General features: G+C 36.6%; 5 protein-coding genes across 9 annotated transcripts in view; 4 read left to right on the plus strand and 1 right to left on the minus strand.

The window, feature by feature from the left end:
* Positions 1-332, plus strand: part of LOC112090654 (suppressor protein SRP40) — a 4,498-nt gene extending 4,166 nt beyond the window's left edge. The window contains exon 4 of the mRNA XM_024162541.1: positions 245-332. Coding sequence (XP_024018309.1) covers positions 245-332 — 88 coding nt within the window. The remainder of the gene's footprint in view (positions 1-244) is intronic.
* On the plus strand, positions 101-4,642 carry LOC21409085. Of its 5 annotated transcripts, none has more exons than XM_024162523.1 (7): positions 101-156; positions 930-1,046; positions 1,174-1,249; positions 2,261-2,356; positions 2,876-3,392; positions 3,786-3,921; positions 4,237-4,642. In XM_024162523.1, exons 2-7 carry the CDS (start codon positions 930-932, stop codon positions 4,444-4,446), a joined length of 1,152 nt encoding a protein of 383 aa, XP_024018291.1. In that variant the 5' UTR covers positions 101-156; the 3' UTR covers positions 4,447-4,642. The 5 variants fall into 5 exon arrangements, with proteins under 5 accessions (XP_024018291.1, XP_024018292.1, XP_024018290.1 ...); XM_024162524.1 differs by having other exon boundaries at positions 104-171; XM_024162522.1 differs by lacking the exon at positions 101-156 and adding an exon at positions 625-767.
* An 854-nt stretch (positions 4,643-5,496) lies between these two features.
* LOC21409086 (proteinaceous RNase P 1, chloroplastic/mitochondrial) lies at positions 5,497-8,922 on the plus strand. The gene is made up of 6 exons (XM_010093279.2): positions 5,497-6,817; positions 7,320-7,409; positions 7,492-7,673; positions 7,921-8,041; positions 8,424-8,492; positions 8,630-8,922. Exons 1-6 carry the CDS (start codon positions 5,651-5,653, stop codon positions 8,729-8,731), a joined length of 1,731 nt encoding a protein of 576 aa, XP_010091581.1. The 5' UTR covers positions 5,497-5,650; the 3' UTR covers positions 8,732-8,922.
* Positions 8,923-11,175: 2,253 nt separating this feature from the next.
* On the plus strand, positions 11,176-14,893 carry LOC21409087 (LRR receptor-like serine/threonine-protein kinase RPK2). The gene has a single exon (XM_010093280.2). It carries the CDS (start codon positions 11,300-11,302, stop codon positions 14,654-14,656), a length of 3,357 nt encoding a protein of 1,118 aa, XP_010091582.1. The 5' UTR covers positions 11,176-11,299; the 3' UTR covers positions 14,657-14,893.
* Positions 14,894-15,411: 518 nt separating this feature from the next.
* Positions 15,412-18,733, minus strand: LOC21409088 (ninja-family protein AFP3). The gene is made up of 2 exons (XM_010093281.2): positions 17,844-18,733; positions 15,412-15,951 (listed from the first exon to the last, which is right to left on the minus strand). Exons 1-2 carry the CDS (start codon positions 18,454-18,456, stop codon positions 15,527-15,529), a joined length of 1,038 nt encoding a protein of 345 aa, XP_010091583.1. The 5' UTR covers positions 18,457-18,733; the 3' UTR covers positions 15,412-15,526.
* Positions 18,734-26,459: the final 7,726 nt, after the last annotated feature.

Below are 26,459 nucleotides of genomic sequence, written 5' to 3' on the forward strand. Positions count from 1 at the left end.
AAAACTGTTCCCTAAAAAAAAAAAAAAAAAAAAAAGAGAATAAAGAAAGTCGTTTTCTCATATCCTGTCGTTTGTTAAGATGATCTCTGCTTTGGTTTTAAGACAACATCAACAGTTTTTAACCTATAAGGGGGCACCGCGATCGTTATTCAAGCAGTAAGTGCATACCAGGTTTCGCACACTCGTTCCTTTCTCTCTTTTTCTTTTTTTCTTTTTTCTGTTTTATTTTTTTGGGATTTACGAGGTTTCTAGCTGAGAACTGCATCGTGGAAATTGAGAATTGGGAATTCGTTAAAAACCGAATGTTGCAGTTGTTAGCTGTGATACTGTGAAATTTTGCCAATGTTTTTCCTAGTAAACTGCTAAAGGGTCATCTTGTTTGAATCCATAGAAACCCTTCTTTTTTTTTTTCATTTGGTTACTCGGTTCTTCCTGTTTTATACACAGCTTCCTGCTTTTGTGAAGCAAACCACGCGTTCGAGAAAATGTCTCAAAGAGACTATTATAACGAAAACTCTGGTCTTCATTGCTTTTTGTGTTGAGACTTGAGTGTTATGTGTTGCTTATTATATATATATATATATATCTATATATATCGATATATTTGTCTTTTGTTATGTTTTTTGGATCTTCGAGTTGATTTTTTTATTTTTAGCATTGTAAAGATGTGAAATTGTGACAAATAATATTTCAGCTGTCACCGATCCGTATTTTAATCAGACTGGTATGCACAGCCATTTAAGGCATTTGTAGCTGAGAATTCTCTGGTACTTGCAATCAAAATCATGTTGAAGTTATAGAGATCCGTCCAATCTTTTTTATTTTTATTTTTATTTTGAGGGAGAACCATTGAATTTTAATGTTACGGTATATAGAAAATTATGGAGCTGATATATTTTTTTTTATTACACATATTTGATTTATTTCAGATGGATGAATTATGGAAGAATAAAATCTATGCAATTCATACAATTGCCGCCGCTGGGTCGGTGACATTCGGGACTGCCGTAACTTACCCTCTTGATACTATCAAAGTTCTTGTTCAGGTTTGTTTTCCAACTTTGTTTTTTAGTCTTTCATGTTTGCTGGTGAATTTCCTTATTGATTTGCTTACAAAGAACACTATGGTTTTCTCATTTCTGCTTCAAATCTAACCTGTGAATTCAAAAACAGGTTGGTTCTGGTTCTAGCAAACAATTGACGGCCACTCAGGCTTTAGAAAGAGTCCGATATATATCAGGATATTCAGGTATTTCCAGTTAAACTCTTTTAATTCTTGTCTTTTCTGTTCTTTTTTTTTCTTCCCAATGTTCATTGACTCGACGAATTTTGTGAATTTCATGAGCTGCTTACCGGTATTTGAAACAAAAAAAAAAAAAAAAAAAAAAAAAAAAAAAAAAAAACTTTTTTTTTTAAAAAAAAAAAAAAAAAAAAAAAAAACCTTTGTTGCTTTTATCATGTGAAAAAGGTATACCTATTTAATGTTTTAGGCTTTGTTTGGTTTAACAATTCAAATGTTGATTTAGTTTGAGTTATGGTGATTTGAATTGTGGTGCGTTGAATTGTGAATCAAACCGGTGTTTAGATATGCAAATAAATTATAATTTGAATTGAGAATAAAATCCGAACTATGTTTGGATAAAGTGTTGAAAACTGTCATTAGAGTTTTGTAACAAATCTTATAAAATCTCATTATAAATGACAAAAAAATATGCAATATGGATGGGGATTTGTTCCTCTCTTCATTATGAACGCATTAAAAAAAATCATCTCAATCGGAATTAAAACGAATAAGTTATGATATTTTTAAGCTTGAAATTGAAGAGAGAGAAAAAGTAGAATAAGGTTTTTACTGTAGAAAACAATTAGGATTGTTAGAATTTAGGGGGTGGTGAATTCTAAAATCTAAAGGTTTGAACCATTGTTAATGGTTTGAATAATCCTTGAATTGTCCTCTACCAAACATCAATTTGAATCTTGAACTACGGTTTGAATCCTAAACAACAATTTGGATGGTTGAAACAAACAGGGGCTTAATTTCTGCAAGAAGTGTACTATGATTTAAGATTTATGAGTGAATTCAAATACCTAGTCTTTTCTTTAATCAGTAATTGTCTTTCTCGCCGTGATATTCTATTACTCAAATACACACACAAACTTCTACTTGTTTGTGTGTGTTTGTTTTTCTTGTTCTTCCTTTTACTTTGTTTTAAATAAATGTTTGGACTTGACATTTTTTCTCAATGATGAATGTTTGTAGGTTTGTTCAGTGGTTTTGGTTGGTTTGCATTTGGAAGAATTTTAGGCGTGGGAGCTCGCTTTGGAACCTATGAAATCGTGACGGCCTTTTATAAAGGTTTTTCTTCTTTTCTGTTACTTCTTAAAGCAATTTTTCGTCAACTCATAATTGGCCGTTTACTTACTGCTGATCTACTTACAATGTCACATGCGCGGGATCTGTCTTTGTATTTAGAACTTGAGAATAGGTCAAAACTCTGTTTTTTCAAGATCATGGTATCTAGGACGTTGGCACCAGAACAGTCCAGAAAAATCTGTACCCTAATCCCCTTTTTGTTTTATAGGAATTTGTCCAAATGGTTTTGACTTTTGTTGAAAGAATTGGAGTTTTCTTCATTTTTCCACAACTAAATAAATTTTGGAACTCTAATACAAACTTGGAGCTCTTGTGAATCAAAAGAAAATATAATTGATTGAGAAAAGTGAGCAATAAAAGGGGGAAAAAACAGTTTTTATGCAAACATATAGTTTTACAAAAATGGTGATATAAACTGACAATTATTAATTTTGTATGTGATAGATAGATGCTTATTTATGACTTTTCACTCATTTTCTTTTTCAAATATTTATTTGCCAGATGGTCGGCAACACAATTATGTATATTCATCGGAGGCTCTTATGGCAGGAATGGTAGCTGGAGCGGCAGAATCACTAATAAGCTCCCCTTTTGAACTTATAAAACTCCGTGCACAGGTGACGTCTGCTTCTCGTGTTCCAAGCCATTTCTCCATGACAAAAAAGCGAGTTGTTGCGCCAGTTATTGAAAAGTTGCTGTGTGGATATGGTCCAGACAAGAATGCATTAAATTATGCTGTTGGCCTTTTATCAACACTAACTAACAAACATCCAAACATGACGGGTGCTTTGCAAGGGTATCCATGGATGATGACGGGGTCTGGGAGTCCACCTTCGGTCTGTGACGTTAGGAGGCCATCCAAGATTCTCTCTTTGGAAGGATGGAGTGCAATGTGGAGAGGTTTAAGGCCAGGACTTGTACGGGATTCTGTTTATGGTGGTATCTTCTTTTCCACTTGGCAATTCCTACACCAAGCAATGCTGGACTGGAAGGCAGTTGGGATGGATCCAATACCCAGGTTCTGAATATTGATTTCTTATTGTTGTTTGAAAACTGATTTTGGCTATGTAGAATTATGCTCTAGTTTCTGGTATTGTTCAAGAAAGCGGTCTTCGTTGTTTCCTATTTCAATTAATTGGACTCCCTATCTGTTTAAAAGCCTTAAGCTTGCTTTCCACTGTATCCTATATATGTGGATTATTAAATTACATTGTCTTTTTTCAGATTTAAAAAAAAAATTTACTTTTGTCTTTTTTTCCCCCCCCCCTTTTTTTTTTCCCCTTTTCCTTTCTGGTTTCTCATGCATATTTATCTAGTGCTTTATCTTAGTCCTCATTGGCTGCGCCTGTAGAATAACTTCTTTCAGTTCAAGTGTCATGTTTTTCTATTGAAGTGGGTTTGTCGCTCGCAGTGTGAACGAGGATGTGGATCCCCTATCTCCTTTAGCTGTCAGCCTTTCAGCAGGATTTTCTGGTTCAGTAGCCGGCGCTGTTTCTCATTTTTTTGACACTGCAAAGTGTCGTTCATTATGTACTGTGCTGCCCAAGGTGCCTCTTGTATTCCTTTCGTTAATTCATCTTCTTAAAGAGAATTCAACTTTACCTTTAGCTCTGTATGAATAGCTGACAACCAATTTTTCGTGCTTCGTAATAGAACTCCCTAACATTTGCATCAAATTGAAATCATTAGCTATTTATCAATGTTATCATGTGTATTATGACAAGATTGTCATGCTTACTTTGTTTACTCTGTCAAGCCTTCTGGTTTGAACTACAGAGAACTTGTAGGAAAGTTTTATCTTGTGTTATCATGTGATTAGTGTAATACTGACTATGTTATTGGGGTCTTTATGTTTTTTCTAGTTTGTCTCCTTGGAGAGGAAGCTTCTCAAATGGAAACGACCAGGGAGTAGGTTTGAGAGATTTACCGGGATTCATCCCGCTGACAGGAACGTCCTGTTCAACGGCATTTGGTTGCGGATGGCTCGTTGTGGGGTTGCATCGTTTTTTATGGTGGGATATTATTTCTTGGCTGTTGATCAGCTCGTTTCAAGAGGAAGTAGATTGACATAGAGTGCTTTCTCCAAGAGAGTTCGAGAGAGTCTTTTGATATTTGAATTAGGACTGTTTTTTCACTACATTACATCTTTTGACAAACTAAAAATTCATATCCGGAAGAACAAAAGCATTCATATGTCTCTACGTGTAAGGATGGGTATGCTCATGAATAAAGCATTCATTGATTTTTGTATTAAAAATTGATGCTCAATTTGAGAGGGTCTTGTTTCCCAACATTAACATTTAACGGTTAAAAAACAGTTCGATCTTGTATATGTTGATTATTTAACCAATGCCCCAAGATATTGGTTTTTTCCCCCGCAAAAGAAGATGCATGTATAAAAACATGTACACCATACAAAAATCTAATTGAAAGGGGATTGTGTTATGTTCTTCGAGAATTGTTAAGGTACTTTTTTCCAACTATTAAAGAAAATTATGTTGTGCCAAGATCCATGTGCATTAAAAATAAATTGTTTTAGGATATGAAATAAAAATCACATAAGTTTTTAGCCGTTAAATTACTCTAATTTATACCCGACAAAAGAAATTAGAATAATTTCATAGAATTTAATATGTTTTGATGGTTAAAAACTGACATCATGTGTTCTTTTCCATACGTTAAGATTCTGCTTTTTGAACAAAATATAATGTAGTAGGAGAAATGTTTTTCTTTTTCCACTAGGTTTATATTTCTAGAATGTGTCGTTGTTTTGCCTTTTTTTGATTTTCTAAAATTAATTTTTTGAATGGATTTTCTACAATTACATATATGTACACCTTTATTTAATTTGAAAAACGAAAGGTACATTCTATGTGTCAAAAACAAGAAATGCAGTTGTTATTTTTTTAAAGATATATAAAATGCCATTTTAATATTATTCAAACAATGATGAATGAACCATATTTATAAGGGAATAATAATCGGAAAAAACTATCATAAAAATTCTATGATAATTTTCATATAATTGCACAATCGCAAAAAGACAAAAATGAAGATACGACGTCGTTCCGGATACATTATCTCCCTTCATTTTCATGGTCGAAACTCGAGAGCCATTTGCGCCTTCCTTCTTCGATTCTCGGCGCAAACTAGGGCTTTAGCCTTTGAAGAACTATTATTTTCAGAGAGGTTGGGGAAGACGAAGAAGCCATGGATGAAAGTTCGTAATTCCAAAACCTAATTTTGGAGGAACAAATTCAATGATATCGGACAACAATGGTAGCGTTATATCAAACCCATCTCCTGCCAACTCTGGCCAAAGCCTCACCTCTCTTATCGCTCTTCGTCAAAATCCCCCTGCCATTGATCTACCGCCGATGTCGCATCCGCCATTTCTGTCCCGTTCTCTGCTACCACACTTCCTCGTTCGACATTTCCCCCCGTCGCAGCTCGACGGAGAAAGCCAGCAGCTTCTGCACTCTGGCCTCGCCTCGCGAAGCGCCGCCGTCGCCGTTTTCGGACACTCCTCTTACGGCGAAAATGAAGAGGAAGGCCTGGAGAGAATCTCCGGAGGGAGTGCTCCGGCACAAGCTCGACATGTGCTCGAAGCACGGCGATGTCTCCGAAGCGCTTCGGCTCTACGACGAGGCTCGCAGCATTGGAGTCCCTCTTAGCCAGCACCACTACAACGTCCTGCTCTATCTTTGTTCTTCAGGGGAGTCCAATGGCGGAGACGAGGATGGTTTGAGTTTAGGCCTAAAGAGAGGTTTTGAGATATTTCATCAAATGGTGATGGACAAGGTCGAGCCAAACGAGGCCACGTTCACGAGCGCCGCGAGGCTGGCCGCGAAGGTGGAAGACCCCGAGAAGGCCTTCGAATTGGTGAAGCGGATGAAGAGCTTTGGAATTCCTCCGAAATTGAGGTCCTATGCGCCGGCATTGTTTGGTTTCTGTAAGAAAGGGGAGGCCGAGAGAGCGTACGAAGTTGACGGTCATATGATTGAATCCAGTGTTGAGGCGGAAGAGCCCGAGCTCTCCGCATTGCTGAAGCTCAGCGCGGAGGCGAAGAAGGGAGACAAGGTTTACGAGATGCTGCACAGGTTGCGAGCCTCGGTGAGGCAGGTCTCGGAGTCGACTGTGGGGATTGTCGAGGAGTGGTTCGGGTCCGAAGAGGCGGTGAGAGAGGGGAAGGAGTGTTGGAATGTGAAGAAAGTGAGGGAAGGAGTTGTGAGTGGTGGTGGAGGGTGGCATGGGCAAGGGTGGCTGGGGACTGGGAAGTGGAGGGTGGTAAGGACTCAGATGGATGAAAACGGGGTTTGTCAATCTTGCAATGAGAAGCTCGTGTGCATCGATATCGATCCGAAAGAGACGGAAAATTTTGCAAGCTCATTGGCTAGCTTGGCTTCCAAAAGAGAAGTTAGAGCTGATTTTGTTCGATTCCAGGTTTGAATCCTGTCTCTTGTTGTTTGTTGTCTTCCCACTTTTTGAGATTTTGTTCACGATGCACGTGAAATTTGGAGACTTTTAATGCAAGCTTTGTTTTTGATGGATGGCAGTGATTAACTTATTGTGCTTGGGTTGCTATGAATTTATAGCAAAATCCTTCTCTGTATTCTAGCGAAACGCTGAATTTGCGGTCTCAGAAATGTATGTAGTTTTGTCGTGTGGATTTGATGCCAAATTGACTTGTGTTTTTCTTGATAAATGACCAAATCAGTGCATAGAAAGTAAGTAAATTTGCGAGAAAATTCATGCATAAAAAGTAGTAGCTGTATATATTTTTCTCCTTGTCAAGTTCTTGCTAATGTAATTATTTGAGTGTTCACAATGTTCTCGTTGGATCAGTCTCTTGCCAATACTTCCTACTTCTTTATGCTTCAGGCAAGTGATACATAATGTTTTTCAGCGATATGATGATTGACTTGAAGCTGTTGAACTCATTCAGGAGTGGCTCCAGTGCCATGGTCCGTTTGATGCAGTCATAGATGGTGCCAACGTGGGTCTGGTAAATCAACATCATTTCAACTTCTTCCAGGTAAGAGGGTAACTTTGGCGAGTTTTAATAATTTTCCCTTATTTTTCTGGCCATTTAATAGTGCTTTGTTATTTTTTTGTAGCTTAAATCTGTTTTGAATCAACTGCGTGAAATGAGTCCATCAAAGAGATTGCCACTTGTTATATTGCACAAAAATCGTGTAACTGGTGGTCCTGCCCAGAATCCGAAGAACAAGCAATTGTTAGAGACTTGGAAAAAGGCTGGTGCATTGTATGCTACGCCTGGAGGTTCAAATGATGATTGGTAAGTTTGCATTCATTGACATGCAATGTAACGCATTCGAGTACCTTATCGTATATCTTCTTTCTTTTTTTTTTTTTGCTTGCTGCTTATCCTTTCTTTTCTTTTCCCTTCCCTTTATCTCCCTTTAATTAATGTGCGGCGGGAACGGTAAATTCTTTTTAGTTTTAATTTAAACAATTAGAAGTGTCCTTTCATCATGTGTTGGTTTCTAATTTGTGTCATAACTTTGCTCCTATGTCACTCACAGGTACTGGTTATATGCTGCTGTTAGTTGTAATTGTCTACTAGTTACAAATGATGAAATGAGGGACCACTTATTCCAATTGTTAGGTACTAGCTTTTTCCCAAGATGGAAGGAAAAACATCAGGTATTATCCTTTTCAACTAGATTTGATGGAAATTTTCCCCATGAAACATTTGACTAAGGATTGATGTTCCATTTATAAGATGCACAGGAGTCGTATATGGCTTGTTATTAGGCTACATATTAAGTAATATCAATATGTCTTTAATAACAATGGCGATTAGTTCCCTTTATAAATTACTAGTACCCGTTGAACGTGAGCTGCATCATGTTAGGGCCTCCCTTTCTTATCTCTGGAATTAAAAAGTTTTCTACTCTTAGAACTTGCCTGTACCACTAATGATGCAAGAAAAAGGGGTGAATAATGACGAGGTTTTACTGATGATTGGAAAGAAGCATACAAAATTGCCACACTTATGACTCGTGTATTTGGCCACCATTTGCAGGTTCGGCTATCGGTCTCAACGAAGGGGCCTAGCCTTCACATGCCACCTCCTTATTCAATTGTAATTCAGGTTAGATTTCAATCAGCTGCTATCTAGTTATTTTGTTCTGTCCGTGTATTGTCTAGAGTACACATGCCCTTTCTGCTTTGTAGACGGGTTTCAAAACAGTGAATGATGATCCATGAATTTGGTTGATGCAAGTGCAGGAATCCGAGGATGGTCGCTGGCACGTACCAATGGTCACAGGTGATGATCTTGAGGCCCCAAGGCAATGGTTGTGTGCCACCAGAGACAGGAATAGGAAATAGAGAGATTATTATAATTCTTTGTGCTTTAAATTATTCTCATTTTTTCCTTTGTTTTTTGGGGCATTATAAGGACGCTTGGCCTTATGGGGCATTGTTGTAATAACCGATTGATTATTGTGCCGAATGAAAGATAAGGATATAATAATGCGTCAACAAAAATGTTTGTTTGAAGACAATTTGGGTAACAAATTTCACAGGGAAACAAATATTGGTTATCAAGACATTGACTTGATCTGGCAATGGCAATGAGCAGAGTGCAACATAAACAAAGCTAAAATTGATCATTCACTAATAATTTTCTTTTCCTCCAAAAGATTTGGTTCTGATTTTGCCGATAAAACTTGGCTGGCACAGGGTTCTTGGTATGCGTCCAAGGTCCCTAAAGAGTCTCTCCATTCACCATTTTTTTTTTTTTATGCTTTGATTGATAAGTAAAATTTCTTGGAGTTAATTGCATTGTTGCATCTTCAATTTCGTGGTTGGCAACTTGAATCCTCAAGTTTCAATTTTGGTAAATAATACTTCTAAATTTTAAAATTTATTGCAATTGTAGTTCAATAACTAATGAATGTCAATTAGTAGATAGAAATTGTCCAATGCACCCTAAACTTTTAGTTAATTGATAAGTTGGTCTTTGAACATTTTTTGAACTCTGATTCGTCTATTAACTAATGTCATTTATTGATTGGACTGCATTGTCAAGAACCCTAAAATTTAGGGTTTTAAATCTCAAAATTATAAGTTTAAGTGTAACATGCAAATGGCGATAATTTAGGATGCATAAATGCAATTTACACAGTTTTTATATAAATGTTACGTCACGCACCATTAAAAAAATATATGTCTTTAATTTTTGTTAAATCCATTTAAATAGATTCCATATATCACATATGATTTGTTATATGATCTTGGAATTCCTTACTCACATGGTACAACCCCCATGTAAATCCCTGAATGTCATTTCAAATTGGTTGGGATCATAAATTATGTCTCGCACAAACACTGAATATCATTCCTTTAATACTAAATTAGTTAGAATCATATAATTATGTATCACACAATACAATTCTATAATTATACCGTAGGTATCGTGTCGGGAAAATCTACCATTTCTTAATTCATCATAATTGATGACAAACATGACATGTTCTTAACTACCAACTCGGCAATGAATGTTATGTGTGAAATCCAAGGATTTAAAATAAAATAATAATAAAGTCACAGGATGATAATATTGGTACTTAACCAAAAATACCAATGACCATAAAAATTGACTTAAATTTACGAAACGCACCAAATTTTATCTTGGCATGCAGAATTTTTAAAATATAAGTATGCATGGTAAGAATTTATCACGGTAGACGAACATATATTACGAATTAAGTAAAATAATTGGAAAACAAGAACGATTCTATCTTGTCTTCTATATATTACGTGAAAGGATCAAAATTGTAGGGAAATATATATGAATTTGAAAAGTATTCAAATATAAATATTTTTAAAAAATAATTAAAATAAATATTAAATAACTTATTATTTTGATATTTTCATGAAATATCTAAGAAATTTTGTCATATTGCACTCGATGCAATGTTTCTTTGAAAAATAGACATTTATGGAATTTTCTCTAACATTTTGCGGAAAAAAAAATATTATGCCACTCTTTTGATATTGACGGTTCTAAAATACAAAGCATTTCTCTAAATAAGATTTGAAAATCTTTACGATAGAAGGAGTTATTTTGTTATAGGGTAGAAATTATTGTTTTTAACTCTTAAATTAATCTTTTAAGTGTAGAAATTATTTTGTTACATGGTAAAAATTATTGTTTTTAACTCTTAAATTAGTCTTTAACGGTAGAAATGTGCATAATTATATTAAAAATTTATAACATGTTAAATAACAAAATTACTCTTATTGAACATTAATTTGTTAAAAAGATTTTTTTATTAAAAAAACTAATTCAAGACTACAATTAATTCTGGTACGTGAAGAAAAAAATCTCCGTGGTGAATGCACCACCTATAAGATTTGAGGAAAAAGTACAAATTTTATAAAAAAAAAAAAAAAAAATGATAAAAAAATAAAGAGATTCTCGTCAGCATCACAACGCGGAACTGACTTGTGGATAGCTCGTAAAATGGAAGAAAACAAGGTCTACGTTGACAAACAAAGCAAACGCAAAGTAATAACAGTGGTCCAACCCAACCAATGACCGCCACGTCTTTGACGAAGTGATGCATTGATTGACCGGCAAGTGGTCCCCACTCTCCATATCAAAAGTCCACAAAGTGGGACCCATGCACATATTTTCAAAACACCAACACCCAATCTCAGCCATTGCTGCATTATTGCTTCTTCTTCTTCCCTCTTCTTTTTTTTTTTTTTCCCGACAAACAAAAAAGTGGAATGAATTTTCCACAAGAAATAAGAAAAGCCAAAAAGATCAGGAATTCTTAACAAAAAGAAAAGAAAAAAACCAGAACCAAAAGAAGAGAGAGAAAGGGTAAGAGAAAGAGGTGAGAGAAAGCTTGAGCTTGAGCTTGGGCTTGGAGTTTTGGAAGAAAGATGAAATGCCATCGTACGTTTGGTAAAACCTTGACTTCGTTCGACGTCTTCTTCTTCATCTTCAGTTTTTTTTGCGTTTCGGTTTCCGGCGAATTGTCGGAGAAATTAGCTTTGCTGGAGCTCAAATCATCGTTTGCGGATCCTAGCTGGCTACTCTCGAGCTGGAGGAACTCTTCGGATCGCCACCACTGTTCATGGTTCGGCGTCTCATGCGACTCCAATTCCAGAGTTATCTCTCTGAGAATCTCGGCCTCTGATGGTGAAAAGCCAGGTAATTTCCGACCTCTTTCTTGTTCGCAGTCTTCTTCGCGCTTTCGGTTTCCGTTTTACGGGTTTGGAATTAGGAGGAGGAGAAGTGCGAATAGGGAGGGGAGATTGAGTTTGAGAGGGGGAATTTCGCCGTCGATCGGGAAACTGACTGAGCTTAGGGCTTTGTCTCTTGCTTATCATGACCTGAGTGGTGAGATTCCTCGGGAAATTTGGGGTCTTGAGAAGCTGAGAGTGCTTGATCTCGAGGGAAATTCGCTCACCGGGAAGTTGCCGAGTCAGTTTAGTGGTTTGAAATGGTTGAGGGTTTTGAATCTCGGGTTAAATAGGATTGATGGGGAGATTCCCGTTTCGCTGTCAGAATGTGGAGATTTAGAGGTCTTGAATTTGGCTGGGAATTCACTGAATGGCACAATTCCTGAGTTTCTCGGTGGTTTTTCCAGGTTGAAGGGTCTCTATTTGTCTCGGAATAGGCTAACTGGATCGGTTCCGGAAGAATTTGGAAGTGGCTGTGAGAATCTTGAACATCTCGATCTGTCGGGGAATTTTCTAGTAGGTAGAATTCCAGGTAGTTTGGGTAAGTGTAGACGGCTTCGGACACTTTTGTTGTTTTCAAACATGCTAAACGGTAACATCCCTCGTGAGCTTGGTGGACTTCAGATGCTTGAAGTTCTAGATGTCTCTAGAAATAGCCTTGGTGGTCGAATCCCCGCTGAGCTTGGGCAGTGTGTTAACCTGTCAGTGTTTGTGCTCTCCAATGGAGGTTCTTTGATCGAATTATCTCGCAGTGCAGAGAATTATCACAATCATTTTGAAGGCCCTATTCCAGAGGAGATCACGACTCTTCCGAAGCTGAGAATAGTTTGGGCGCCTAAAGCGAGTCTGGAGGGAAAGCTTCCTAGCAACTGGGGTGGTTGTGAGAACTTGGAAATGGTGAACTTGGGTCAGAACCTTTTCAAAGGAGAAGTGTTTGGAGTCTTTGAGAGATGCAAGAAACTGCATTATCTCGATTTGAGCTCAAATCAGCTGACTGGGGAGCTTAGTGAGAAGCTTCCGGTTCCTTGCATGAGTGTATTTAATGTAAGTGGAAATCTCTTGTCAGGACTCATCCCAAGATTTAAGAGCAGGATGTGTGCTAATGTGCCCATGAATTCAGATCTCACTAAATTCGACGACCCATCATTTCCGTATAAGTTGTTCTTTACTTGTCAATCTCGTCGTGTGGAAACCAGTTTGCCATTTTCCGGCCCTGGTTTCATTGTGATCCACAATTTAAGCGGTAACAACTTCTCAGGTCCAATCCAAAGCCTTCCAGCTCCACTATTGAGCAACCGAATGATTTACGCTTTTCTTGCTGGTGGAAACAAGCTCGCTGGATCATTTCCTGAAAGATTATTTGGAAAATGTAATGGGTTAAATGGATTGGTTCTAAATTTCAGTAACAACAGATTCTCTGGTCATATTCCTATGCAGATTAGCGTCATATGCAGATCTCTTTTATCCTTGGATGTGTCTGGCAATGAAATATCGGGGTCAATGCCCCAAAGTCTTGGCGATTTGACATCTCTAGTCCTTCTGGACTTAAGTCGGAACAAGTTGCATGGTAAAATTCCACCGGACATGAGTCGTTTGAGGCACCTAAAGTATCTTTCCCTGGCTCATAACAGCCTGACTGGTCCAATACCTTATAGTTTTGGATGGTTTCAATCCCTCGAAGTGTTGGATCTGTCCTCAAACTCTCTCTCTGGGGAAATTCCTGAAGGTCTTGTGAACTCAAGAAATTTAACTGTTCTGCTTAACAACAACAGTCTTCACGGGAAAATTCTTTCAGGATTGACCAATTTGAGATCACTATCGACATCTAAGTTCTCTCGGGTCCTGTTGAACAACAATGTGATGAACTGTAGCAGTGTCCAAGGGAAGCCTTCCCAGTCTCCATGTGGTCTAACCTCCCTAGCAGTGAGATCTTTGAGTCAGCAAGATACAAATTGGAGCTCGCAAACTTCTCAATCAGAAATTGCTAGTAGTTCTGGAAACAGTGGATTAAACTCGATTGAAATTGCGTCCATAGCATCTGCATCAGCCATAGTGCTAGTTCTTCTAGCTCTTATTGTCCTCTTCTTTTATACAAGGAAGTGGATACCAGATTCCAGGGTACAGGGTCTGGAACCAAGGGAAATTACAGTTTTCAGCAACATTGGGGCTCCATTGACTTTTGAGAGTATTGTTCGAGCAACCGGGAATTTCAACGCCAGCAACTGCATCGGAAATGGAGGATTTGGGGCCACTTACAAGGCAGACATCCATCCAGGAATCATAGTAGCTGTAAAGAGGCTTGCTGTTGGAAGGTTCCATGGAATTCAACAATTCCATGCGGAGGTCAAGACTCTTGGGCGGGTGAGACACCCCAACCTTGTAACTTTGATAGGTTACCATGCCAGTGAAACCGAAATGTTCCTCATATACAATTATCTACCCGGAGGTAATTTGGAAAATTTCATCAAGGAAAGCTCGACAAGAGCCAATGATTGGAAGATTCTTCACAAGATTGCTCTGGATATAGCTCATGCCCTCGCTTATCTGCATGACCAATGTGTTCCACGAGTCCTACACCGTGATGTCAAGCCAAGTAACATATTGTTGGACAGCAACCTTAATGCTTATTTGTCAGACTTTGGACTGTCTAGGCTTCTGGGGACTTCTGAAACTCATGCCACAACTGGTGTTGCTGGAACTTTCGGGTACTTGGCTCCAGAATACGCTATGACCTGTCGGGTGTCGGACAAGTCCGACGTCTATAGCTATGGTGTTGTGCTCCTTGAACTGATCTCGGATAAGAAACCGTTGGACCCGTCATTTTCTTCACATGGAGATGGTTTCAACATCGTTTCTTGGGCAAGCATGTTGCTGAAACAGGGTCGTGCTAAGGAGGTCTTCACTGCTGGGTTGTGGGATGTGGGTCCGCATGATGATCTGGTGGAGATGCTGCACTTGGCTGTTACTTGTACAAATGAGACTCTCTCCATCAGGCCCACAATGAAGCACGTTGTCCAGAGACTGAAAAAAATTCAGCCTCTAATTATTAGGTAGTTAATGAACATTGCACTTGTACTCCTGAGGGATAGAAAGTACAGAAAGGGAAGAGTTTTTTTGTCTTCTTTTATCCTTGTAAGCCCCTTTCCTGCCAGAAGTAGAATATATTACCCTTGCAATTTGTATATTCTCTCCGTCGTATTTTGTAATCTTGTAATAACTTTATTATGTGCGTGTGTTTGGAAACTTTCTGAAACTTGGACTAATAATATATTATATCCCAATTCATTTTTCGATTGGAATATAATTCCAAACAGAAGAAGGGCAGTGCTTGGTTATCCGGTTCTATCACATCTTGAGTGTGAGTTTTGGGACCACTTACCATGCAAATTATTTGGAGGATTATTTCCCGGTAAATGGGAAGTAATAGTATAATGGCGACAAACATACCCATCAAGCTGAACTGATAGCTTTGAGTTAGAAAATAAGAAACGTCATCCATATTTTTTCTTCTTTAAAAAAATGTAAAATGGCACTATGGAATTACTGATGCACCATTTTCAGACTCAGTTGCTGTAGGAAATTGCCAGATTGTGAGGAAAGCAGGCGAGAGAGAGAACAAAGCAACATCAGTATGGAAGGGCCTCTAGAAGAGATGCATTTCGAACTCTCTTTAGAAATTTGAATAGTTAACTACTACATACAACTTGCATCTCAAGGACTTCCCAAAATAGAAAGGAAAAAGAAAGAGGAAGGAAAGGAAACGGGAAAAAAAAAAAAAAAAATCTACAACTTGCTCTCAAGGACTTCCCAAAATAGAAAGGAAAAAAAAAAAGGAAGGAAAGGAAACGGGAAAAAAAAAAAAAAAAATCTCCTTTTTCTGTTACCTATTTCACAATGCCCCAATCTTGAAGGGGTGATATACAGTTATGACAAAAGGGCAGTAGATGAAGGGTTTATAACTATATGTCTAAGTGGGTGATCCACATCACCCCCACCTGCATGCTTGACAAACTCTGCAGGGGAGAGAAACTTGCCATGGCACACACACATTATCCTCACTTCTTCTCCTTTCCCATATCTATACAGTATTCCATCTACTCTCCTGCCGTTGGGACCATTTCCTTTTGTGAAAACACAAGGCATGTCTTCCATGGCATTCATCCCAATTTCACTCCCCTTGTTTCCTCCAGAATTAGGCTTCTTAGATGGATTCTCCATCTTGTTTCCAGAGGTTGAGCATTTGTTTTCGGCGGTACTCTTTGTCCCTGAAGGACCCATGATCTCCTGGCTCCGTTCTTGCATCGATTGATGACCGGCAGGGCTTCTTGCTTCACCGTAAGTGCTAGATCCTGTGATTAAGGGGAAGAGTGTAAGAAATTGTACAAGTTCATTGATTACAAACTCACAATACGTTAGATTAGATATCTAAATGCAGTTTACCATGTGCATATCTTTTCAATGAATTGAAGATTTTAGGATCACAAGAAAATTACCAAAGGTTTAGAATTAGTTACAACCAAAAGAGACAGAATACTCCTAGTTTTCCTATGCCATAAAGTAACTAATTAATCAGGTTTTGTTCATTGTCTCCTATTCATGCACCATGGTGCATTCCTTAAGTTCAGCCTAAGCCATCGGTCAAAAGCACATACAATGAACCCAGCCACTTGCTTCCTATTAGCTGAAGTAGGCGGGAGAAAAGAAACAAAAACAAAAAACAAAAAACAAAAACTGCCTATTTTGAATATATTATAAACATAAATCTGATGTACACAATAACTAATGTAGTGCTGTACGCGCATATGCATACCAACTCCAACTAGTAATTTGTTTGTGATCACCAGGTCACTACTTTCCCAGCAATACCACAGTATATATTCATTTCAATGGCCGGGATTCAAGTTATACAAGAAAATTCTTTCAGACTTCTTATTTCTGCTTTGTCTACAAGAAGCTAAAGTTAAAAACTAAAGTTGCCATCAGAGTGACTAGTAACTCGCTACAGGAAATGGCAATACCATGCCTGCAAAAAATGATAACAGCAAAGAAAAAGGGAATTACAAAACCATGGAAATTGGTGTAATTATGATCCAGCATCATCGTACCTTTACTGTACGAGCAGATGGGCTGAACATGGAATGACAAGAACCAAAAGGAAATAACATTGCATGCACTTGAAATACAGTTTCGACTCGTACATGTGCTTACGAACAAGACACGCCTAAAAATCTGGTTAACCCTTTTGTTAAATATGCATGACTGACTGTCATTCGCATCCTATGACTACAAGGCACAAGCATTCACATGGACATAGTACCCATCGACTCTTCGGACAGTTTCTGTATCACAAATCTCTTAAGAAAAACTTTATTTCAATAGATAGGTGCCAATGCCAATCCAAGTGAGTACCGCCTTATACATTGCCATAAGGTCATGATTTAGTGTGGAAGCAGAAGATGCAAAAGTTACACTGTGGCTCATCAAGGCGTACGCACTCAATCACAATCTCCAGAATCTCCAACAATACTATAAGAACTCATTTTTTAACGTTTTTAACAAAAAGTTTCATTGCAAGAATACTAGGCAATTCTTTCAGTGGAAAACACAGTTTCTATGGATTCTTTGCGATTCCAGTTCAATCCTCGACCAATTGCATAAAAAGCCACTAAAGTGAACCCAACCAACAGTGTTTAGATTAGAAAAGTAAATTCATCATCTAAAGAATAAAGCTAAAATTTAGCATAAAATTTAGCAGAACAAGACAAATTAACTCCAATTCAAGCACCTGATTTAACTGCCTAATTCACCTAAAAACAACAGGAAAATATCATCATAGTTATTATGACAATATAAGAGGCCATATATATATAAATATATATATATATATGTACTTCAAACGAAACCAAATTTTACCTAACGAAACAACGTAAAGCAACCCAAACTATTTCTCCAAATTAGGATTAAGATCAAACCTAACCTTGTTCATTTCACTCACAGTTAAAAAGCTCTTAAAAAAATATCACATTTTAATACATTTAACTTTCTATTACGTTAAAAACTCTAAAAAAATATTACATCAATTTAAATTAAAAACTCAAATTAAAAATTTAAACTTGTGAAAGAAATGAGGCCCTAAAGTTTCCAACTTTAACCCTAAAAGCGTCAATTTCAATCTAACCCACACTTCCATGAAGACGAAAAAGAAACCCCCAAAAAAAAGGAAAAAAAAAAAGTTCAATACCTTGAACTGGTTTGCTCTCCAATTCCGACATCCCCGACGAGCTCCCACCTTGAGACTCAACGGAACCCTGAGAAGTAGGTTGTCTGGTTTTCGCCATTAAATCAACTCCTCCACCACTAATCGGAGCTCTAAGAGAAGCGAAGCACTGTTGCCTATCCCTCTCTTCCTCTTCTCTCTCGGACTTGCCGGAGTTCCTCTGCTTCTCCGACCTCCGCCGCTTCGCCTCCATTCGCCGCAGAGTCTGCAACTCCTTCCGCTTCCTCCATTCCTCCTCGGTCTCCGTCGGCAGCGACGAGGTCCGGACCAGCGCCGGGTACGACACCGGCGGAACCAGAGCCGCCGAATCGTCGGAATCCCTAGCGATCAGCATGGTCCCGACTATGGAGGAAGATCGGGTTAGCTTGTTCTTCGTCTTGTCGACGCCGAATCTACCGCCCAAGGAGAGCCCTAGATTCAGCTCCACGTCCTCCGGATCCTCCTCTCCGCGAACCGCTGCGTTTTGGGAGGACTGCGGATTCGTACACATGAACCTCTGAAGCAGATCTCTCGGGTACTTCTCCAGAGACAAATTCTCCATTAATTGTCTGTTTCTTCCTTCATTAGCTTCGCCCATTTTCAAATCCAAAAAAAAAAAAACTACCTATATGTTAAAGAAGAAACCCCTCTACGATCTGCAAATGCCAAACTCGTCCATATCACAAAGATACTATTTTTTTCTCTTCCAATTCATCACATTAGTTAGTAATCTCCATGTGAATAATAAATTATAAAAGGTCTATAAATTTTCCCGGGAAAACACGTCGGAAAATCGCAGAGAAAGAAAGAAGGAAGAAGAAATGAAGAGAGTGATTTTTTTTATTATTATTATTTTTTGGGTTTGCGAGGGTGTAATGTGAAGAAAAAAGAATGGTACTTATTGTGTACCGAAAATGACCTTGGCGTATGGACAAGAAAAGTACCTGGATGAGACAAGTGGCTGTATATAAAAGAGAGCCATATCGACACGTGGTGATCTGACCACAAAAAAAATAAATTGTTGGAGTTTGCGCAGTGTGTGTCCTTTTTGGCGTCTCTACCAACAGCTTGTGTGCGTGGAGACACGTGTTGTGTTCGGAATGAAAAAAAGAGAAAGTATGTGACAGCCACGTGTCGTCCTTTTTTGGTTCCCTCCGAAACCGACACGTGGGATGGATGGCTTGGCCTCCTAGTTTTAAAGCTTAAAATTCAAAAAAGAAAAAAAATAATAATAAAGGACAGAGAGAGAGCCGCGCGGCGATGGGTGTTTTGGTTCGTTAGCTATATCATGCATTATTACTATTCGGCTCCCAAAAGTACTTGTTCAATTTTAATGTCAAGTAATATATCACGTTAGTTTTACAATTTGAGTCGCACCTTAAATTTTTTTGTTATAACATTTTTTTTAATAAAAATTTAAATTCAATCCTTTTTAATATACACTTCATTTAATCTTTATATTTTAATTCTATTACAATATTTTTTATTTTACAATAAATTTAATTTTAAAAATTTATTTTCTCATAAAATTCTCGTCAATAAATTAGAATTACTTATTTGAACAAATAAACTAAACGGGCTTATAATATCTTTTTACCTTAAATCACTTTTTAACCCAAATTCTCAACTCAAATTTATGAACAAATGGGGCTATAATTTTTGTGTTTTATATTTTTTTTTGTCTCTTTTATATTTTTTTTGTCTCTTTTATATTCATTCAATAATATCATAAACGTCAATTAAAATATTACATAATTTAAAAATTATTTCTTATAATATTTTAATTGATTTTGTATGATTTTGTCGGGTGATTTTATGTTTTGCTGTTGGTGGTAAAATTTGTTCAGATAATCTGAACGTGGCTCTCTTCTATGTTATCATTTGGGCATCGGTCAAAAGGTTAATCAGTGAGGTCGTTCTATTTACTATATTAGAATTTACAGGTGGTCAACGAACTAGGCGGAGAGTCAACGAGGAATTTAGCCGAAGGCGTATCGGCCATCGGCACGTGATGCACGTGGTTCAGGATTAGAAGTGGGGCACACGGGGAAAGACAAGTTGAACTTTTAAAAAAATTAATATCTCGTTTATTTTATCAATTTAAATTTTATTACAATAAAAAAATCTCATAAAAATCACATTTAATTTTTTTATTATAATAAAAAAATTTCATATAAAATGACATTTTAATTCAAATTAAAAATTTAAACACGAATCTAAAAATAAATAAAAAAATAAAAATAAAAACGAAATAAAAGAGAAAAGGACTCTAGAAGGGGTGTTGGGATGGTTGCCAGACGTCAGGTGCACAGAAAACTGTTGACGTGTCTAAAGTGGGTGCGGGGTCCCACCTCCACTTGATTACTATTATCAATCATCTGCCCTTTCTTGACTGTGACTCCTCTTTCTGTCCTTTTCCACCTCAACCCCATGTCCTTACGTCATACTTTGCAACATGTCAATTATAGAGTGAATATCTCTTATGTTTTTTTTTTTCTTTCTTTTTTTGATTGGATAGATAATTGCGAGAAATTCTCGTTATTTTGGAATTTCATAGAAAAATGTGAGAGGAAAATGTTTTTAGTTGGATAATATTGATGTCATATTTATTTTATCGATTTAAATTTTATTATAAGTAAAAAATTTTAAAAATAATCATATTTAATTTTTTTATTATAGTAAAAAATTTTCACATAAAATTATATCTCAACTCAAATTAAAAATTTAAATCAACGAACTAAACGGATCATTTAGAATTGAGAGTATATGATACGTGCAAGTATGGTTAGTGTTAAAAATATTTAAAGATTTTATTATTTATTAACTAATAAAAAATTATTTATTTTAAAAAGATTACATCTAAAGATAATTTTTAATATGATAAAAATTACACGAAAAATAATTAAAGAGAAACACGATAAGAATATTATTTATAGCATTGATAAAAAAAATAAAATAAAAATAAATGTAAAAAAATTACTTTTACATGAGTAAAATGAGAAAAAAAAATATACATATTAAAAAATCCACAACAGATTAAAATGTAAAAAAAAAAAGAAAAAAAAGAAAAAAAAGAAAAAAAAGGTCTTAAAAATAATAAATAGTGGTAAAAAGTACAAAATAAAAAAGAAAAAAAAAGGTAAAAGGTGGCCGGCCCATAGAAATGAGTTTTTGCTCTTTTATGATTGTTACATATATATGATTCGAGTTAAAAAATAAGATTTGAGTTGTAAAAAATTTGAGTTTAATTTAGAATTTAGAGTTTAGTGTTTAGGTGTTGACTGATTTAACATTTGAAACTTAAGTTTTGTGTTTACTTGTACAAATGTCAAACTCCAATTACAATCCAACATTAGCATGCATTTATGTTCTCTAAAATGTGAACATTCACCTAATTAGTACAAAATCATTTGTTCTTCATAAATATATATATATATATATATATACATATATAAATACAAACACTTTATAATCTATCCATTATTAAGGCAACAAACCCATTATAAAGAAACCATTGTAATAATCTATCGATGGCGATTATTTTTTAATGCAGCCCACATAATACTGTCTATTTCGTCCCTCAATATATTCATTTGTCGTCGTTGCGGACAGTTATGATGTTGTTAGGTTTCCCGAACCGGATTGTGATTCTAATTCACATCTTAATCCGCACTGAGTGGATCAATTTCTACAACCGGAATGGCGTCCTTCATGTACTGATTGCATATCTTAATACATATAACACAATTAAGGCCATTGGATCAAGCACCTCAAATTCATCAAAATACCAAATTAAGTCTCACTACACAAGTGCACATAGCTTAGAATTGCAAAACGACTTTTATAAAATGCCAAGAAATGGCCAAACACCGATTGTGCACATTGCTATTTACACACACTGGCTCCCTGTCACAATGAAAATGTTGGTAAAGCTAATATGAAACTTCAACCATGCATCTGTACAAATCACAGCCAGAATTGCAAAACGACATCCAAAAAAGGCCACCAAGAGACCAAACGACGATCGGGCACATTGCTCAGAAATGAAAAACGACATCCAAAAAAAGGGAAGCCACTTAAAACGACAATCATCACCGTTGCAAGAAGAAACATCAACATGCATGTCCAGAAGTAATGGAAGCTTAATAATCAGTATGGGAAAGGGCTTACCGTGTTTGATCCGGTAGAGGATAACGGTTAATCTGCTTCGACAACGGCCACACACCACTGTGATAGACGTCGTTGTGGATAAGGATACCGGCACCGATAATAGAAACCTCTCTTCCAGGGAGCACGCCTCAAAGGTGGGAGACGGTGTTTGGTGCTACATCGACTCAAGATGACAGCCAATGGAAGACGCTGGTCCACGCGCGTGGGATCGATTTCTCCCGTTTTGAATATCTGAGGGAGACGAACGACAACATAATCGGGATTCGCTAAATTTTGTGATATGGGATGGGTTTGAACGGGATGCAGCTGCCTGCCCACGACTTTGTTCACCGGGGATGGGTATTTGACTGTCGATAATGGAAGAATATGGACTGCTGTCAGGAACCCAAGAACGATCGTCGGCTGATTTCAGGGGAAACTCAAGGCTTTTTGCATAGCGGAAGCTTTCTCGTGAGAGAGGAAGCAGACCAATGGGAAGGAAGAAAAAAGACCAACGGGAAGGAAAGAAAAAAGACCAACGGGAAGAAAAAGGGATGCAGCTGCCTGCCTACGATTTTGTTCACCGGGGATGGGTATTTGACCGAAGGGTATGCACTGTTGCCAAGAATCCAAGAATGATGGTCAGTTGATTTGAGGGGAAACTTATGACTTTTTGCAGAGTGGAAGCTTTCTCGTGAGGGAGGAAGCAAACCAACGGGAAGAAAAAAAGACCAACGGAAAGAAAAATGTCAGAAAAAAGAATCCACACTATAGATATTAACTCGAGTAGTTGGAGTTCGAGGAATGGGTGATAAACACCTACTCGAATTATTACTCGAATTTCAAATTCGAGTTTTGGTTCCTGACACCTATTTCAGCCTAAAATCCAACTCGAGTTGGGCCTTTAGTTCATGAAGTGAACGGGCCCGTATATTAGTTGAACTCCACGTGTCCACATAATCATGTGTTAAGTTATAACAACTTTTTTTTCTTAAAATCATATAATATCTGAATATAAAATCTAAAAAAGGCATCCAAATGAAAAAAAAAAAAAATTTAGGGCAATAAGCCAAAAAAAAAAGGGATAATGTAGGAATAAAATGAAAAAATAAATAAGTTTTAAGGTAAAAGGAACCAAACGGAAAAAAATTTAAAATTTCATGGAAAATTAAAAAAAAAAAGACAAGAAAAGACCAAAAAAGAAATAAATAAGTTTTAAAGTAAAATGGACCAAAATGAAAAAATAAAGAGGCTTACCTCCTAATAACTAATAATTTAAACTTTAAAATAGAATATAACTACTAATCTAAATACTAGGATAAGCTAAATACAAACTAATTTAAATTTAAAGAAATCAATCATCCTTATCATGCTCCCGTAAGATGGAGTTCTGATAGGGAATTCACTCTTGAATTATGCTAGAATTAACATGAGTGATGGAGCGTAGGGTTGCAGCACAACAACAAACATCGAGAAGAGGATAGGAGAGAGGCATGGGCGCAAAGACGACAATCATCAAGAAAGAGAAGAGGGCATGGATGCAAGGGTGGAAATCATCAGGAGATATAAGGTGCATGAGTGCAGGGTTAGGAATTGGAGGCGCATTGCTTGGTGTTTTGAGGCACATTGATTTAGGGGCGGCAATTCGTGTTGGTGGGTCGTGTTCGTGTCATGTCAACCCCCTCAGTTGACACGAATAGGTCTGACACGAACACGACCCGTTTATTAATCGTGTCGAAATACAAAACCCAAACACGACCTGTATATTGGCGGGTTGACACGACACGAATAACCCGTTTATTAAACAGGTCATAAACGTGTCATGTCAACCCGTTTATTAAAATGGGTGATAAATGGGTCGTGTTAACCTATTTCTGAACCTATTTTTGAACATGTTTATAAAATAGGTGATAAATGGGTCGTGTTAACCTATTTTTGAATATGTTTATAAAATGAGTAATAAATGGGTTGTGTATTCGTGTTACCCAAATATGACACATTTAATAAACGAGTTATGGCGGGTCAATTGCGGGTTGCGGGTCAACTTGAAAATGACACGTTATTTAATCGTGTTTCACGGGTTCGACCTGATTTTGACCCATACCTATTTATGATAAACTAAAATCCGCTAATTTCGTGTGGGTTTCGAGTCGTGTCTTCGTATCGCTACCCGGATTACCAGCCTGACATTGCTTGGTATTTGGAGGCACATTGCGTGGGGTTTGGAGGTGTATTACTTAGTGTTAAATGGAGGTGCATTGCCAGGGATTTGGAGGTATGTTGCTTAGGGATAAATAGAGGTGCGTTGCATGGGGATAAATAGAAGCGTATTATCTGGGATTTACAGGTGCATTGCCTAGAATTTAGAGGTATATTGCCTAAATAATTTTAAAAGGATCAATGATTCATTAGAGTATAAAGCTCTGATATTATAATAAGATTTAGACTTCGAAGCACAGTGCTACAACTTTTCCTTAATGAGAATGTAATATATATATACAATTTAAACTAAGAGTTACCTCTTAATAATTCATAATTAAAAATGATTCAAACTTTAAAATAAAAAATAACTACTAATTTAATCTCTAAGTACTAAGATAAGTGAAATACAAACTTATTTAAATTTAAATAAATCATTCATCCTAACCTTCTGTTGGGGAGACACCACATGCGAAACTGGCCTAACACCCTTTAGGAGTCCAACTTGACCCAAAAGATTAACCTATTAGGTCTTGGGTCCTTCTATGTATATAAACCACTTCACATTCTCATTCACTTTCCATATGGGATAACACACATGTACTTTTCTCAACAATCTCCCCATCATGTGTGTGTTCACCGAGCTCCCCCTAGAATTAAAGTTTTAAGTAGCCAGCACATCCAAGCATCACACTCCAAACGGGAGCCAACTCAAGCATGGGAAAGAGAACCGAAACCATGCACCAAATGCTCCACCATCCACGCACCTACGGAAACACCAACTCTCCACGGGAGGCAACGTGGGAACTGCAACCGAGTGTGATCGCTTGACTCGTACGAACAATCAGCTCTAATACCACTTGTTAGGGAGACACCACATGCGAAACTGACCCAACACACTTCAAGAGCTCAACTTGACCTAAAAGATTAATTTATTAAGTCTTAAGTCCTTCTGTGCATATAAATCATTTCACATTCTTATTCATTTTTCATATGGGACAACACACACATATTTTTCTCAACACCTTTTTAAAAGTTAGACCATGGGATTTCAAGAGGCCGAACCTCCTTATGCTAATTACTAGCTCGAGTCCCCATAAAAGTTATACATTCAACCCAAAACATGTATTGTTGATACTCTAGAAGAAATATCATGGAATTTTCTTAGTCATGCCTATTGTGAAGTTCTAGAATATTCCCAAAGATCTTTAACAAATTGGTGATGTGTATCAATCAAACCGATTGCAAGAGATTCTCCTAATTGTTCAACTTACTTATAAATAGAGCAATTGATTTTTAATTTTTATCAATTATATATTCTCTTGTTGATACTTTGCTATTTCGTAAGTTTTAAAAATTAAAATTTTCAACTTCAATGATTATATTAATTAGTTTGTTGGATTTAAACAATGGATGATTCGAGTTTATTTTCCCATTTAGCATGATGTTATTGCAAATACAAATTAATTTTCTAGTTTCAACACTATCATGATGTTATTGCAAATACAAATTAATTTTCTAGTTTCAACACTATCATGATGTTATTGCAAATACAAATTAATTTTCTAGTTTCAACACTATCATGATGTTATTGCAAATACAAATTAATTTTCTAGTTTCAACACTATCATTCTACGTCTATAGTTTATTATCCATTCCGCTGGACATGAATTTTTACATGTTGAAGTTTGGTATTATAATATAGACATAAAGTGATAGTAGAACGAGTTATACATTCGAAGAATGGGCAGCACCGGCCAGGCCACCACATTACACGTTTGCATGTTGGGAAAAACGATTAAAATAACAACCACACTCAACTTTTCTTGCAAACAAAACTTATAATATGTCATTTATTTAATGCCACAGCTAACTACTCTCCATTTAATATTTATCCATTAAACCTTTTTTTTTTTTTTTTTGGAAAAAGAAACTGGCATTAAACTTAAACTGAAGTCATCTCGACACTTATAATAGTTGAAATACAATAGTTAAACTGGTCCCAAAAACTGCTCATAAAAAGATCTGAATAGTATAAAAGAACATCCTTATTACAAATTTTATTTAATTTCATATCCTTATTTAATATTTACCATTCGCTAAACACAGATAATGTTATAAAACACAGATAATTTTGAGTATCGTCTTATATAAAATTTTCAAGTGAATTCATCTTCTGTTAACGATGATCGTTAATATTGGTGCTATTTCCGAACGATTTTTTTTTTTTTTGGGTCATGACTCATTCATCTT

The sequence above is a fragment of the Morus notabilis genome, unplaced genomic scaffold, assembly GCF_000414095.1.
Source record: "Morus notabilis unplaced genomic scaffold, ASM41409v2 Scaffold73, whole genome shotgun sequence".
Taxonomy (NCBI): Eukaryota; Viridiplantae; Streptophyta; class Magnoliopsida; order Rosales; family Moraceae; genus Morus; species Morus notabilis.